The sequence below is a fragment of the Chironomus tepperi genome, unplaced genomic scaffold (assembly GCF_022539635.2).
Source record: "Chironomus tepperi strain 1889 unplaced genomic scaffold, CSIRO-AGI_Ctep_v1 contig_479, whole genome shotgun sequence".
NCBI lineage: Eukaryota > Metazoa > Arthropoda > Insecta > Diptera > Chironomidae > Chironomus > Chironomus tepperi.
This window is the reverse complement of record NW_027226601.1, coordinates 1294513-1308217: the sequence shown is the minus strand read 5'-3', so window position 1 is coordinate 1308217 and position 13705 is coordinate 1294513. Positions and strand designations below refer to the sequence as shown.

The following is a 13705-nucleotide window of genomic DNA, read 5'->3' as shown; positions in this document are numbered from 1 at the left end:
ATGTGGAGTCCGGACTTTTGGAAAGACTCCGGAATTTTCGGACTTTCGGAGTCCGGACTTCAAAGTCCTGCCAACTCTTGTCTTGGATAACCGTTGATCTGTACGGCAAGCGAATTAAGGAAGTAAGTTAGTTGAAGCTACAAAGAAGAATGTGTTGGAAGACATAATGGGATGTGAAGACAAAGCTATCAAGCAATAAGCTAATGTAAAGTTAATATTCTTAAAATCTATGTGTTGGAATTGCTGTCTAGTCAGACACAAGATCATTCAGACTCAAGAGTCAGAAGTCAGAAACCAAACCCAACATTTCACCTCTGTGACTAGTTCATTGAGATGTTTATTAGGTCAAATGAAATTTTTAGACTATCTTATCCAAAGCATTACTATCGGAACTAAAATTCTGAAGCACACCTACTCATTCGTAACTCAATAATTCAATAATCATTTTCAATTTTCAACTATTTTTTCCCTCAAAATTTACCATTACATTCGAGTTTAATTCTTTTAATCGTACGAGACCCAAAAATTGTCATAATCGCTTTCCAATTATTTTCCGCGTGAACCTTTTTTTTTGGTTGATAAGATAAAAGTGTGTGGGTACAAAAAAAATTGTGGGCGAATCTACTGAAGATAGTGCTTTTTTGACCTAATTGATGTTTTTGACCTAATTACTGTAATAGAACAGTTTTTAATGATTATTGGACATTCAGGTGTGTAGTTGATTTAATTAGAGACATTTGGGGTCGACAATCTTCTTCTAAGCTATTAAAATAATTAAAAATTGTTCAACAATTTAACGACTTAAAAAATTTCAAAATTTAACGGTTTTCAAAAATTCAAAATTTATTTTGAAAAGCGTCGACTTTCAAATTCAAAAAAGGAAATAACTGTCGAATTGAGACAACTTTTCCTGAAATTCTCCATTAAAACTAAGTAGATATGAATCTCGAGTGTTTAATTATGTTAATTGTAATAACTTAGATAAACTTCAATACAATCAGACGACAAGTGACGTCATAAAGACAGTGACTTGCAATTTGCTCAAAGTTCAAAAGAGGGTGTGAAAATATGACAAATTGTTCAAACAATTCAAAAATCATAAAACAGTTACAAATTTGAATCTTAAATTACAGTTATTAATCGAGTCATAATTTATGACATTCCACAGATTTTCCCATTCGTTTTATTTCGTGTGCATGATAATAACACTATATTCTTTTCATTTTCAGAACAGCATTCAGAGAGTGTAGATGAGCAACGAGCAATGATAATAATAACAAAAATAATAAAAAAAATGATCAAAAAAAGTTAAAGAAAGTTTTAAATGAAAATTTGTAGTTAAATTAAGAAGTTGTTTTATAAATGGAACTAACCGTTATTAGTGACAATTTGTGAATTTTGTGTATAAATAAGTGTGATTAAGCAAAGCAATGAACTGCAAACAGTTTTTTAGTCGTTATGGACAATTCATAGCAATTTTCTTCGGTACATCCTCATTAATTGCCGGAATCTTGTTCATGTTGTATTTTCCGTCAATGTTTGACAAAATATTTTTCAAGGTGAGTCAAACATATTGATAAGAACTCAAGTGCTTGATTAGAAGCTACACACCTGTGATTTTGAGCTTATTGTCATTCTACGCGCAATTTTGGGATTGTTTATGTGTATTGGGAGAATGCGTTAGTGACGTTCGGTGCCACGTCCTTTATCGTTTGACACAGCTGTGTCAACGACTAACTTGAGTATAAGATTAAGTAAGGATGTCGAGAATCCTCAAATTTGGACGCCATTTGTGAACTGTCCACATATTGTCTATGGATGTCTATTTAAGATAAAAAGCAATAAGCCCGAACAGCACGACGTGATTTTTGAGACACCGCTACATCGCCATATTAACGATTAGATCCAAATTTTTCTTTTCGAAATCGTAACTCTTAATTGAGACCAGTGCCTTTTATTTTCATGACACACCTTAGTGGTAAGCCTCTACCGAAACCGTATATGACATATATCTTGGTTCTTGGCAATTCCGACCATTTTGTGGTACATCAGTGTGCCGTGGTACAAAAATTGCCAACTATAGATTTTGATCCACCTTTACGTCAAAAATACAGTCCATCGCATTGTGCTGCTCGGGAAATTTACTAAAGGATCTCTCAAAGCTTCTTCCAGTTGCTTCATATTTTTTAGTAAACAACACTCCTGATAAGTGTGTACCTTGTTATCATTTGAATCAATCTAATCTAATGATCCAGTGCATTGTATACAATCTCATCACAACGATCGTTCTTAGTCCGAAAACTTCAAGTGGAATTGCCGCTGTGAGACTTGTTAGACTTGTTTATAAAATTGTATTCACTCAAGTTGAATTATAATATTTTTATGTGATGCAACTATCTGATCTTTGAGATATGATTGATTCTGTGCTTCACATCATGAAAATGACAATCTAAGGAATGCCGCGTTTTACTGATAGCGTAATGCTGAAACAATGTTGCAATAGCAAGGGGTACTTACTTAAAAAGGAGGAAATTGGTGATTCCATCCGGACGAACCCTCAAAAATTCAATGCTAATCAATTGTGAATGTATGCAAGGCTGATTCAGCGATTTAAAATGTCAAATAATAATTTTTATTTGTTTTGCTTTTTTATGTCTTGTCATATCTACGAAAAAATTGATAATTTTATCCAATTTGGGGTCGTTCTGTTATTACGTAACACTGTTTGAAGTGGTTAAGCTTTGCTTCAGGCTTTGCTGCTCTTCAATCAATGAATTCTTTTTCTTCGAAGAATTTATTAGGGATGGGATGTCAATGCCAAGTCAATGCAAAAAGTCAATTCTTCACGGTACGTAATTAGTGAACGGTCTCTTCGTAAATCTTACTTTTGACACGTTTTTAAAAAATTAATTCATTTTTATTAACTGAGATAAGAAGACACAAGAAATATAAAGGTTAAATTATCCAACATACAATTTAGTAGGGTTCGTTCAAAATTGCAGACCTGCAAGTTCTGGACGAGCTATAAGGTAAAGCCCAAACCTAAAAGCAACCGCAATTAAAATACATTAAATGCAGGCATCCGGGTCATTGTACGAACTCTTTAATTTAATCATCGTCAACGAATGTAAAATTATGCTGTTCAAGATTGATGTACCTTTTGGGAAAAAATTTGAAAAAATTTAACGGTCTGCAAAAATTTGAATGAATCAATTGTCGTTCAAAAAAATTCAAATATAACAGTCAGAATTATTCAAAAATAACGGTCAATTCCTCAATTAAGGAATCTTCCAAAATACCTATCGACAGCAAAAATAGCTTAAAATTCACTGCATTTCACGTAATCTTGTTATTCACAGACTTTCTACATATTTTAAATTAATCTCAAAAGATTAATGAATGAAATTAAATTTAATTGTTTATTTTTTAGCAATTAGCATTGCGAGAAGGGTCAAAAAGTTACGGGTATTGGAATTCACCACCGCAGCCTCTCTATTTAGATGTTTACCTTTGGAACTGGACAAATCCAGAAGAGTTTACAAATAAATCAATAAATCCAAAATTTGAAGAAATTGGACCTTTCAGGTTTCAAGAAATTCCAAAAAAGGTCAATGTAAAATTTCATGATAACAACTCGACCGTAAGTTATCGGAAATCTAGTCAGTATTTCTTCGTTCCAGAGCAGAGTAAAGGTCGAATGGACGATGTCATAACATCAATCAACGTCATAGCTCTCGTAAGTATTTATTTTGCATTTTTTTTAGACAACGAATTGATAATTTTCATTCATAACAATTAGTCCGCAGCATCTCGTGCAAAACATTGGGGATATCTCGGTACAAAAGCAATGACAGTTGGATTTAAAATATACAATGCAAATTATTATGTCACTAAAAATGCCAGCGAGTGGCTGTTTGATGGATTTGAAGATCCGATGATTAACAGTGCCAAAAATAATCCATTTATTACAAATATTCCAATGATGTTTGACAAATTTGGGTGGTTTTATAAGGTGTGTTGATGTTTAAACTTGCAGAGAGCTTTTGAAAGCTCAAAAAAGCTTTCCGAAAGCTTAAAATCTTTGTTTACAAAAGTTTAGAACTTTGAAATTTTGATTTTTTCTTGAAATTCGTTCATTTTGCTATTTAATCTTTAACATATTAGCATTCTTCTGATTGCTTAGAACCTAAAGCTTGGTATGCTACTAGACTAAAGCTTCTAAACCAGACTAAAAGCTGATTTTTACGATTTTTCAACTTTCAATTTCAAAACTTTTATTTTGTACTAAAATAAAAAGTTCTAAAAAAGCTCAGTAAATTTGTCATGTTGGCACTTGCAGAGCTTTTATCAAGCTTTTATTAATCATTCCCATCCTCATCTTCTAGAAAAACAACACAGACATAATGCTGGGAGATTTCAATGTCGACACAGGTGTTGATGATATCAGTAAAATCGGAAAAATTCGATTATGGAATCATGAGTCACAGACATCGTTTTATGAAGGACAATGTGGCAAGCTGTCTGGTTCCGGTGGTGACTTTTTCACACCAAATATCACAAAAGATCAAATCCTTGAGCTTTTTTCACCTGAAATGTGTAGAAGCATTCCAATGGACTTCGAAGAGGAAGTCACCATTCACGGAGTAAAGACCTTAAAGTTCAGCGGAGGCGATCGCGCAGTTGATAAGTAAGTTTGTTGATAATGCAACTTTATGTGAGTTTTGTTTACTTAATTGAGATTAATTATTATATTCACAGCGGAACATTGTATCCCGAGAATGAATGCTTCTGTTCTGGGGAATGTGTACCGAAAGGATTATTCAATGTGTCATCATGTAGATATGGAACTCCGGTGTTTATGAGTTTCCCACATTTTTATTATGCTGATGATTATTATCATAGTCAAATTGATGGAATGTCGCCTGATGAAGAGAAGCATAAGTTCTTCATGGCATTTGAACCTGTAAGTATTCTAGTGGATGTTGTGTCTGTTAAACGTTTCTGTAACCATGTTCCTATATGGAGCTTTGGTTGGCTGATATACTTGATTTAACACGAAAGATTGAAATTAAATCCTAGGATTTATTAATCGGGTTTAGTTTAATCCTAGGATTAATTTTAATCTTACGACTTTTTAAATCCAGAAACGATCACTTGCTAAATTTACATCCTTTTCATCCTTAAATTCCACAGAAAACAGCAATTCCACTCGAAGTAGCAGCACGATTCCAAATAAATCTACTCATCGAACCAATTCCGTCCATTTTATTATACCGAGATGTCCAAAAGAAGTTCATGCCGATCCTGTGGTTTGAGCAGCATGTCAAAATGAGTGAAAGTATTGCGGATGAGATTAAACTTGTCCTTAACATGCCAAAAATAGGCCAAGCGATAGGCGCTATACAATGCATCATTGGAATTATCATTCTTATATCAATTCCAATTATAAAGTTGAGCACTTACAGACGTAAAAGAAAAGTCAAAGATTTTGATAAGAATGGCAATGTTCTGCTTTCGGTTAACAAATTGAATGATAATTTATTATTGTCGGCGGATAAGAGAACCGTACCCGAAGCTAAAAAGTTACTGAATAAGAAGTAACATGCATTTCTGTGAATGAATCTTGATGAGATTTCCTAATGTTAAATTTCATATTTGTTTATTAGACGAAAAAATAAATTTTAAGACTTTGAGATTAATTATTATTTATAAAGGATATCCAGGCATGAGTTTATCGATTAAAATACATAGCATTTTTTCAGCATTTATTAAGTCATTTTTCGTTAGAAATTTTTTAATAAAAAACATAAACTTAATTTTTCTTTTTAATAATAAAATATGATTTTTCGTTATGGATGTGACTCGTACATAAAGCATAAAACAAAATAATAATAATAATTTATAATGGAATTTGATCATTAAGGTGCTTTTGTCGGAATACAAATTGAACAAGAATCAAGATCAAATCTTTCAGTAACACAGCTTTCATGGAACATATGCTTGCAGTTGAAGACAATAACAACATCCGATTTATTTGAATCTTTAACGCCGATGATGCTTCGATGGCATAGACAACAAACTGAGTCATTACGAATCGTTGTTGCTTTATTTTGAAGAGTTATCAATTTACTATGAACATCAAAGTAATCAGTTTTGAGAATTTCATTACAGCCACTATGGATTGATACCTTAAGAAGTAAGAGGAAAGAGAAATTAAAAATTTGATTTTTAACGAAATTTAACGTAATTTTGAAATTCAAAAGATAACGGATTTCAAAATTTTAAAAAATAACCGATTCAAAATTTTGAAAAAAAAATACAATTTTTTTGAAATTAAAAAATACGTTAAATTCACAATATTTACCTGAAGACTATAGCCAGTAAGCATTTTAGTAAGAGCACTCTTAAGTTCTGGAATTTCCTGTCCTTCCTGAAGACGATTAATAATAATAAGTGGATCAAGAGAATAAGTCGATAATCCGTCCATCAACAATGTGATTATTTCAGGCCTTTCAATACTTTCGTTAATCAAATATTCCCACAATTCAATGTCATCGTGCTCACTACAGAAATCTATGGCCATTTTTATATTCTTAATCTTCCTCAATATTATCTCAAGTGCTTCCTTCGTATTTCCCATTCTATCTAACAAATAAACCATTTCAGGATAGAATAAATTAGTCTTGCATAGCTCATAAGCATCCTGAAGTGGATAACTCCAGGATTTACGCAATAAAGGCAGCATCTTGTCACGATCATATTTTGCATAAAGATTAACTAATTTCCAATCAAATTTTCCAGTCATATCAACCTTCTTGAATGCATCCAGATATTGATACAGGAAGTTCTCATTCTTCTCCAATTGCTCAACAATCTCAGCAGGCGTAATTGCATTTTGTCCAAGCAAAATGCTGATGGTTCTCTCATTGTCTAATTTCATAATATCATTAATCATTCCTTTAATAGAACTGTATAATTTGTGAGTTTTAATTAATTGAAATACGTCCTTATGCTCTAATTGGATGTAAGCCTTTAATGAGAAATTGTACTTCCTCTCGTGCGAATAAAGAATTGCTAAAGCTTCAAGCAAAATTTTCTTATCCTTTTTATCATATTCTAAATCATCAATAACTTTAATGACTGCTGTTGTATTGTAAAGATACGGTTGCCATTCCTTAATCAACTGCAAGAATCCCATTTTATCGAATTTTAAATATTCATAAAGCACCATCTCATAAACTTGAGGATTTAATTTACAATCTTCAGTACGCGGTAAGTATGAGCTTATTGATCTAAGTTGCTTGACTTTAACAAACTTGTAGACTTCTTCCTCCCATAAATCTTTATTATTGCCAAATGTATCAAGGCATAATTTAGCTGCTTCTTCATATTTTTGGTGGCTTAAGAGATAGTCGACGTAAAGACGAGCAACTTGTATTATTGAAAATTTTCCTCCTTTCTCCCTGATCACATCTAACGCTTTCTCATATTGACTGAAAAGAAATAGAAACAAATTGAATTAATTGGAGCCAATTGATGATCATTTTAGATTAATTAATAATGGTTAGGGGCTTCTGGAAACATTTATGTTGCAGTCTTTGCTGTAAAATAGCTAAACTGAGTTTACTGTTGCATGAATTTGCTTATTACTACAACTTTGACAATTTAACGGCTTTCTAAAATTCAAATTGTATAACTCTTTAATAGAGGTGGAAGGCAAATTGAATTTGCTTAGAACCGATTGAAATTTGTAAGAAATTTTATACTTCACAAGTACGAACAGAAAAAAAATTTGAGCAAATTTCAATCAGTTTTTAGCGAACTTAACATAGGATCGAGGGTTCGAGCCCCACGTCCAGCAACATACATTTACGAATAGCCATAAATTTTCTAATATTTTCTGTAATCTATCAAATAATTTTGATGACCTTAAATGTATTTGATGTCGACCATGTCACATGACGTATGAAGTAATAAGAAATCATGTGTAATAAACATATTAATGCTTAAAACATCTGTGTCACATAAATTTTTCAGAAACCCAAAACAAAATGATGCAAAAAATTCCAAAATTAAGTCAAGCTACCTAAACTAAATTTTTTTACAGACTAAAAATTATTCAAAGTTTGTTATCACAACATTTTGATGGACTTTGAGACCAATCATAAAGATATTCTGCAGGTGGTCGTTTAGATTCATAAGATATTTCATTATAACATAAATTGCCTTTGGCAATTTCCTTCATATCAGTCGCAGTTCTTTTATGAAGCACAAGATGATAATCTTTACATTTTCGTGGGATATAAGTTGTGTCAAATCGAGGATCATGTCTTCTATGGATATGCCTAAAAGGCGCTAGCCATGTTCCAACTGATATATCTTCACTGTCATATCTATTGAGCACATTGTATTGAGATGATAAATATTCGACGAGATTCTTGGATATCACATATCCCCCACCAAGGCAGTATGGCAAATATCTATCGCACAGATCATAATTCACTTCTTTCCACTGTCCAGACTTTTGAACAGTTGCACGTCCATTGAAAAATCCCCAATAGAGTCCGAGATTCTGAATTGATTCATCTTTACGACTTTTATCTTTTAATTTTCTATCGTACTGTATAAGATCTACTGCTAGATAGTCTAGCTTAACATAAGTATCATCATCACATTTTAGAAGATACTTAAAATTGGGTGTGACCACAGTTAATTTATTTAGAGCAAGCAGTAATTTGTATGTAAGATTTTTATACGAATCTTGTAGATTTTCGAGCAGCAGCAAGTCATCGTAGACCTTACTTTCCGCTCTAATTCTTTTTGTTTCTTTATCGTCTAGGCCCTTCATTCCGATCACAAATAATGTCTTAATTTTTATATTCGGCTCCTTTAAGTTTGCCTTTTTGCTAGTTGGAAGCCACTTTTGATAATTTTTCAGTACTTGCTCTTGTTGCTCGACTGTTTCATGCTCTAAGAATCCATTTGATTGAACTTTTGGTATAATAATCATATCATCTTGATATGACGTGCCATTTATTTGCCACGGTCTCAGTCCAAGCCATGTCTCTCTCATAGCATCACGTCTCTCAGAATTACTCGGTGCCGATAGAATTAAATTAACTAACAAGTAATCATTCTCATCAATTTCATCGATATTCTTTAAATCACATTTATATCTTCCGTATAAATCACTAATTATTATTCCACACAAAAAGGCACTTAAGAACTGCATGACTTTAATATACTTTTTTCGATTTCTTGTTCTCATATTTGTTTTGTCGTCCGATATGTATTTAATCATTTAAATTAATTAATTTTTAAATTTTTATCATCGAAATTTTTTGTTTATAAATTTTTTGCTGCCTTATTTGTGTCAGTGATTGACCGATTTGTGCTTGATATGACTAACAACTTTTAATTAATTATTCACTTAATGAATGTTTTGAAAAATTTAAATAAACTAATTAACTAGCTCTGATACCAAAATAATATGATTCTAATAAGGTTTTCGATTTTTCGCACGGACATAACCTCATAAAGTCAAGTCAAGTAGAACTGAATGTGGAAAATACGTTAATATTACTTACTCATGTTCTATCAAATATTTTACTCGATCGTCTGTTTCATACAGTGATGCTGTTACGATATCCTTTGGTGATACTACAAAATATTTATTTTCGTCAGTTAAACATTCCAGGCTGTAATCATTCGATGAGTAAAGCTCATAGCTGTGTGTAATGAAAACAAATATATGAAGTAATGTAGAAACTAGAACAAAATAAATCATGACTTACTCTTTCAATGTTAAGCTATCAGTGCACAGTTCCTCATACTCATTACATTTATACTGTATGACACATAATACGGGACGTTGTGAGACATTTTCTTGATCCTTTTCTTTTGGTAATCCTAGAACAACCAATTGATTCTTTTCTAATGGAGCAAGTCCACAGACATAAAATTCTGTCTTAAATGTTGAAATTGGATCAACGATATATCCTGGGAGGTTTCTGGTTGAAATTTCCATGACATTTCTTTTCCTTATCACACAAATTCTAATTGTTTCCGCCCATCCAATAAACAATGTTGAATTTGACCATAATAAATTGCATCGGAAATCTGTCAATTTCCCTTGCTTTGGTTCTTCCCATTTAATTAGTCCTAATGAACATTTTTCGTATGTGTCGTAGACTCTAACGCCTATTGCATTTGCCCAAGCAATAAATGGTCCATTCCATTTTAATGCATTTATTGTTCCTTCTGATTCACATAATATTGATGGCTTAATACCTCTTAATAATGTCTTTTCGTACAATTTTAATTGATAATCTCCAACAATGAATCGACGTTTACTTTCATAATCTGGATCTAGTTGAATACACTTGACTTGTTGTTCTAGACTAAAGTACACACTGTTTTCCATCGCATAGAGACAATTTATGTGGATCTAAAATAGTGAATCATTGGAAATAATGAAGATTAATAGAATTTAAAGGCTTTTACCTTTCCATCGTCACTGCAAGTTGCTATATGTTCTCCTTTCGAATCTACCGATATTTCATTGATGGAGACCATATGCTTAGGAAATTTCTGATCGCTGATTGCATTTCCTTCATGATCCAAAATATATAATTGTCCCCAGTTAGTTCCAATAAATATTATTTTGCTTGTTGCAGCTATACATGATACTGAGTCATTTTTCAAAATATCTTTTAAATCTGAAGCTATGCGTAAATATTTGAATATTGGTTCTATTTGGCTCTTATCTCCATCCATTTTAAGCTATAATGCATTGATTTTTGAAGCTTAAATTGCTCTAAATCTAGAGATTTTTTGCTTCCAACTTTTCGTCACTTTTAGTTGTTTATTTCGCTAATTTCTTGTAATACATTACAAATTATTCACTTGCACTTTTTTCGCGATCAAAAATATTCGCTGAATTTGATGATTATCATTGTTATACACTTGCTAATCACGATATTTCAGCAATAAAACTAATTTCTATTCTATTTTTGAAAAATTATCTAGAAGAAATGTTTGTGAATCAGCTGTTTTCCGATTTTTTCACTTTTCTAAAAAGATTTCACTTTAACAACAAAAGGACAGTATAAATAAATCACTTATGGTGCTCCCTTCGTTGTTCCTTGTCTTAAATTCATGCAAATTTTGCAAATAATTAATATTTTTAATAACCGCAAGAATAAATAATTTCAAATTGCGAGAACCATACAACTTTTCTTTAAAACAATACAAATTATTTTAAAACCTTACAATTCCAAAATATTTAAACTTCAAGTAACCGTTGATTTTTAAAATTCTAAATAAGATAGGTGAGTAAAAACTTGGTAAAATCGTTAATATTATTTAATTTAATTCATCAATCATCAGTTTGTTATGAAAATATTCGTCTAAAGAAGTATAACCACTCGCAAGTATAAACTGCGCACTATGCACGTGAAAACAGTTCTCTTAGTAACGAAAAATTAAATTTTGAATTGCTTTCATGAGGGGGAAAATTCTGAGTTATTATCCCTCGTTTAATTTAACGGTCACTTGTTTGGAGCGAAATATTATTATAAATATAAATTAGTTAAAATACACATTTTCACTGACAATATCGCGTGATAAGAGCAATAAATAGCAATGGAAGACTTTCAAAAGATTGAGAAAATTGGAGAAGGTACTTATGGAGTCGTTTATAAAGGCAAAAATAAGAAAACAGGACAAATTGTTGCCATGAAAAAGATCCGGCTGGAATCTGAGGACGAAGGAATTCCATCTACGGCTATTCGGTTAGTTAAATTAATAAATTTTTGTCTTCTCTATCATAGAATTTAATTAAATATTTATTTGTAGTGAAATTTCATTGTTAAAAGAATTAAAACATCCAAACATTGTATCCTTACAAGATGTGCTTATGGAAGATAATCGCTTATATTTGATATTTGAGTTTTTGTCGATGGATTTAAAGAAATATATGGATTCATTGCCATCAGAGAAAATGTTAGATCCAGAACTCGTACGCAGTTATATGTATCAAATTTCAGCTGCAATTCTTTTCTGTCATCGTCGGCGAGTGCTTCATCGTGATTTGAAGCCACAGAATCTCTTAATTAACAAGGACGGGTTAATCAAAGTCGCTGATTTTGGTCTAGGAAGGTCATTCGGTATTCCAGTTCGTAACTATACACATGAAATTGTCACATTATGGTATCGTGCACCAGAAGTTTTACTCGGATCTACACGCTATTCATGTCCAGTTGATGTTTGGTCACTAGGATGTATTTTTGCCGAAATGGTGACACGAAAGCCGCTCTTCCAAGGAGATTCCGAAATTGATCAATTATTCCGAATGTTCCGTATTCTGAAAACACCAACTGAAGATATTTGGCCAGGTGTAACTCAAATGCCTGATTATAAGCCAACTTTCCCGTGCTGGACACAATATAATCTTAGTCAACAAGTCAAAAATATGGATTCTGCTGCATTCGATTTACTCCAAAAGACACTCATTTATGATCCTGCCCTCCGTATATCTGCTAAGGAATTGCTTGAGCATAAATATTTTGATTCGTTAGAACCAAACTTGGTCAATACGATACCTCTTTACTAAAATGATAAACAAAAAAAAAACACTATTGCCAATAATTAATTATTCTACAACCAGATTATGTACAACATCATTATATTTGCGACGTTCCAATACTAACATAGTTGTCGTTTATAGATTAAGTACGATTAGATTTATGCTCTAAAATTATTCACCCTAAAGAAAAAAAACATATTTTTATACCTTTCAAGCATACGGGAAAAAGACATTTCTAAATTAAATATATCTATGCTCGCCTTTGATCTGTAATTTAATTAATAAAAAATTAATTTCTCTTTGTAACCTTTATATCCATTGGAATTTTGTTGTTTTCTAGACTTTATTTCATTTATTTTGTGAAAAATAGTTGTTAACTGAATATTGTTGTCAACAGCATGTAGTTCTTCATGTGATGTGGTTGCTTATGATCCTATTGTGGTCAAAATAATCCAATTATGTAGATTTTTTTTACAGAAAAAGGACAGTTTTCGTTGCTTTAATCAGACAATGTTCATTGGATACGTTAAATGGATGGGATGTCCATCTGCGCAATTTTGTGTTGGATAGTCCACCATCTTCAACTAATAGATGTTGTCGTCAAGCAAGGACCTAAAAAAATTCATCAAAATAAAATAAATCGATGGTCACCCTAAGAAGGGATGACATAAAAGAATAGTAATGCATGTCATGTGGAGATAAAAAGACAGCAAACTTCCGGATTTATACAAATAAAGCAACTTGACAAGGAAGTTCTGTAAGAAAAAAGTATTTTTTTGAAGGAAATCTCATCAAAGAAATTGGAAAAAGTATGCAATATTCTCACATAAAGCCCACACGTCTATGTAAATAACTGAAAAAGAGGCAATGGAGATCAATCATCATGAATGTGAAAAGGTGAAAAGGCACAGTAGGGGTGAATCAAGGAATGTTGCAGAGAAGATTAAAATTTCCGTTAGTTTTCAAGTTTCAAAAACTGTCAAATCAATTTGAAATTTTCGTTAAATTTTTGAACTTGAAACTTTCGTTAAATTTTTCGAATTTGAAATTTCAGTTAAAGTTTTGAACTTGTTACAAAAACTCACCGTTTTTGAATTTGAAATTTCCGTTGAATTTTTT

General features: G+C 31.9%; 3 protein-coding genes across 3 annotated transcripts; 2 read left to right on the top strand and 1 right to left on the bottom strand.

Moving 5' to 3' along the window:
• Positions 1 to 1229: 1229 nt before the first annotated feature.
• LOC139099574 (protein peste-like) lies at positions 1230 to 5716 on the top strand. The gene is made up of 6 exons (XM_070652080.1): positions 1230 to 1559; positions 3431 to 3736; positions 3800 to 4012; positions 4386 to 4687; positions 4759 to 4963; positions 5194 to 5716. Exons 1-6 carry the CDS (start codon positions 1431 to 1433, stop codon positions 5599 to 5601), a joined length of 1563 nt encoding a protein of 520 aa, XP_070508181.1. The 5' UTR covers positions 1230 to 1430; the 3' UTR covers positions 5602 to 5716.
• Positions 5717 to 5730: 14 nt separating this feature from the next.
• On the bottom strand, positions 5731 to 11090 carry lt (vacuolar protein sorting-associated protein light). The gene is made up of 5 exons (XM_070652079.1): positions 10504 to 11090; positions 9795 to 10447; positions 9588 to 9728; positions 6365 to 7493; positions 5731 to 6188 (listed from the first exon to the last, which is right to left on the bottom strand). Exons 1-5 carry the CDS (start codon positions 10774 to 10776, stop codon positions 5919 to 5921), a joined length of 2466 nt encoding a protein of 821 aa, XP_070508180.1. The 5' UTR covers positions 10777 to 11090; the 3' UTR covers positions 5731 to 5918.
• Positions 11091 to 11558: 468 nt separating this feature from the next.
• Cdk1 (Cyclin-dependent kinase 1) lies at positions 11559 to 12898 on the top strand. The gene is made up of 2 exons (XM_070652082.1): positions 11559 to 11792; positions 11857 to 12898. The coding sequence occupies exons 1-2, from the start codon at positions 11644 to 11646 to the stop codon at positions 12611 to 12613; spliced, it is 906 nt and encodes a 301-aa protein (XP_070508183.1). The 5' UTR covers positions 11559 to 11643; the 3' UTR covers positions 12614 to 12898.
• Positions 12899 to 13705: the final 807 nt, after the last annotated feature.

What these genes read in the sequence shown, in the direction of transcription:
- LOC139099574 (XM_070652080.1), top strand. Translation starts at nt 1,431, where the DNA reads ATGAACTGCAAACAGTTTTTTAGTCGTTATGGACAATTCATAGCAATT. An exon ending in CAATCAACGTCATAGCTCTC is followed by an intron (nt 3,737 to 3,799) that starts GTAAGTATTTAT and finishes CATAACAATTAG; the next exon opens with TCCGCAGCATCTCGTGCAAA. An exon ending in GGCGATCGCGCAGTTGATAA is followed by an intron (nt 4,688 to 4,758) that starts GTAAGTTTGTTG and finishes TTATATTCACAG; the next exon opens with CGGAACATTGTATCCCGAGA.
- lt (XM_070652079.1), bottom strand. Translation starts at nt 10,776, where the DNA reads ATGGATGGAGATAAGAGCCAAATAGAACCAATATTCAAATATTTACGC. An exon ending in CTTGCAGTGACGATGGAAAG is followed by an intron (nt 10,448 to 10,503) that starts GTAAAAGCCTTT and finishes TCACTATTTTAG; the next exon opens with ATCCACATAAATTGTCTCTA. An exon ending in TTACTGGCTATAGTCTTCAG is followed by an intron (nt 6,189 to 6,364) that starts GTAAATATTGTG and finishes TTACTTCTTAAG; the next exon opens with GTATCAATCCATAGTGGCTG.
- Cdk1 (XM_070652082.1), top strand. Translation starts at nt 11,644, where the DNA reads ATGGAAGACTTTCAAAAGATTGAGAAAATTGGAGAAGGTACTTATGGA. An exon ending in ATTCCATCTACGGCTATTCG is followed by an intron (nt 11,793 to 11,856) that starts GTTAGTTAAATT and finishes ATTTATTTGTAG; the next exon opens with TGAAATTTCATTGTTAAAAG.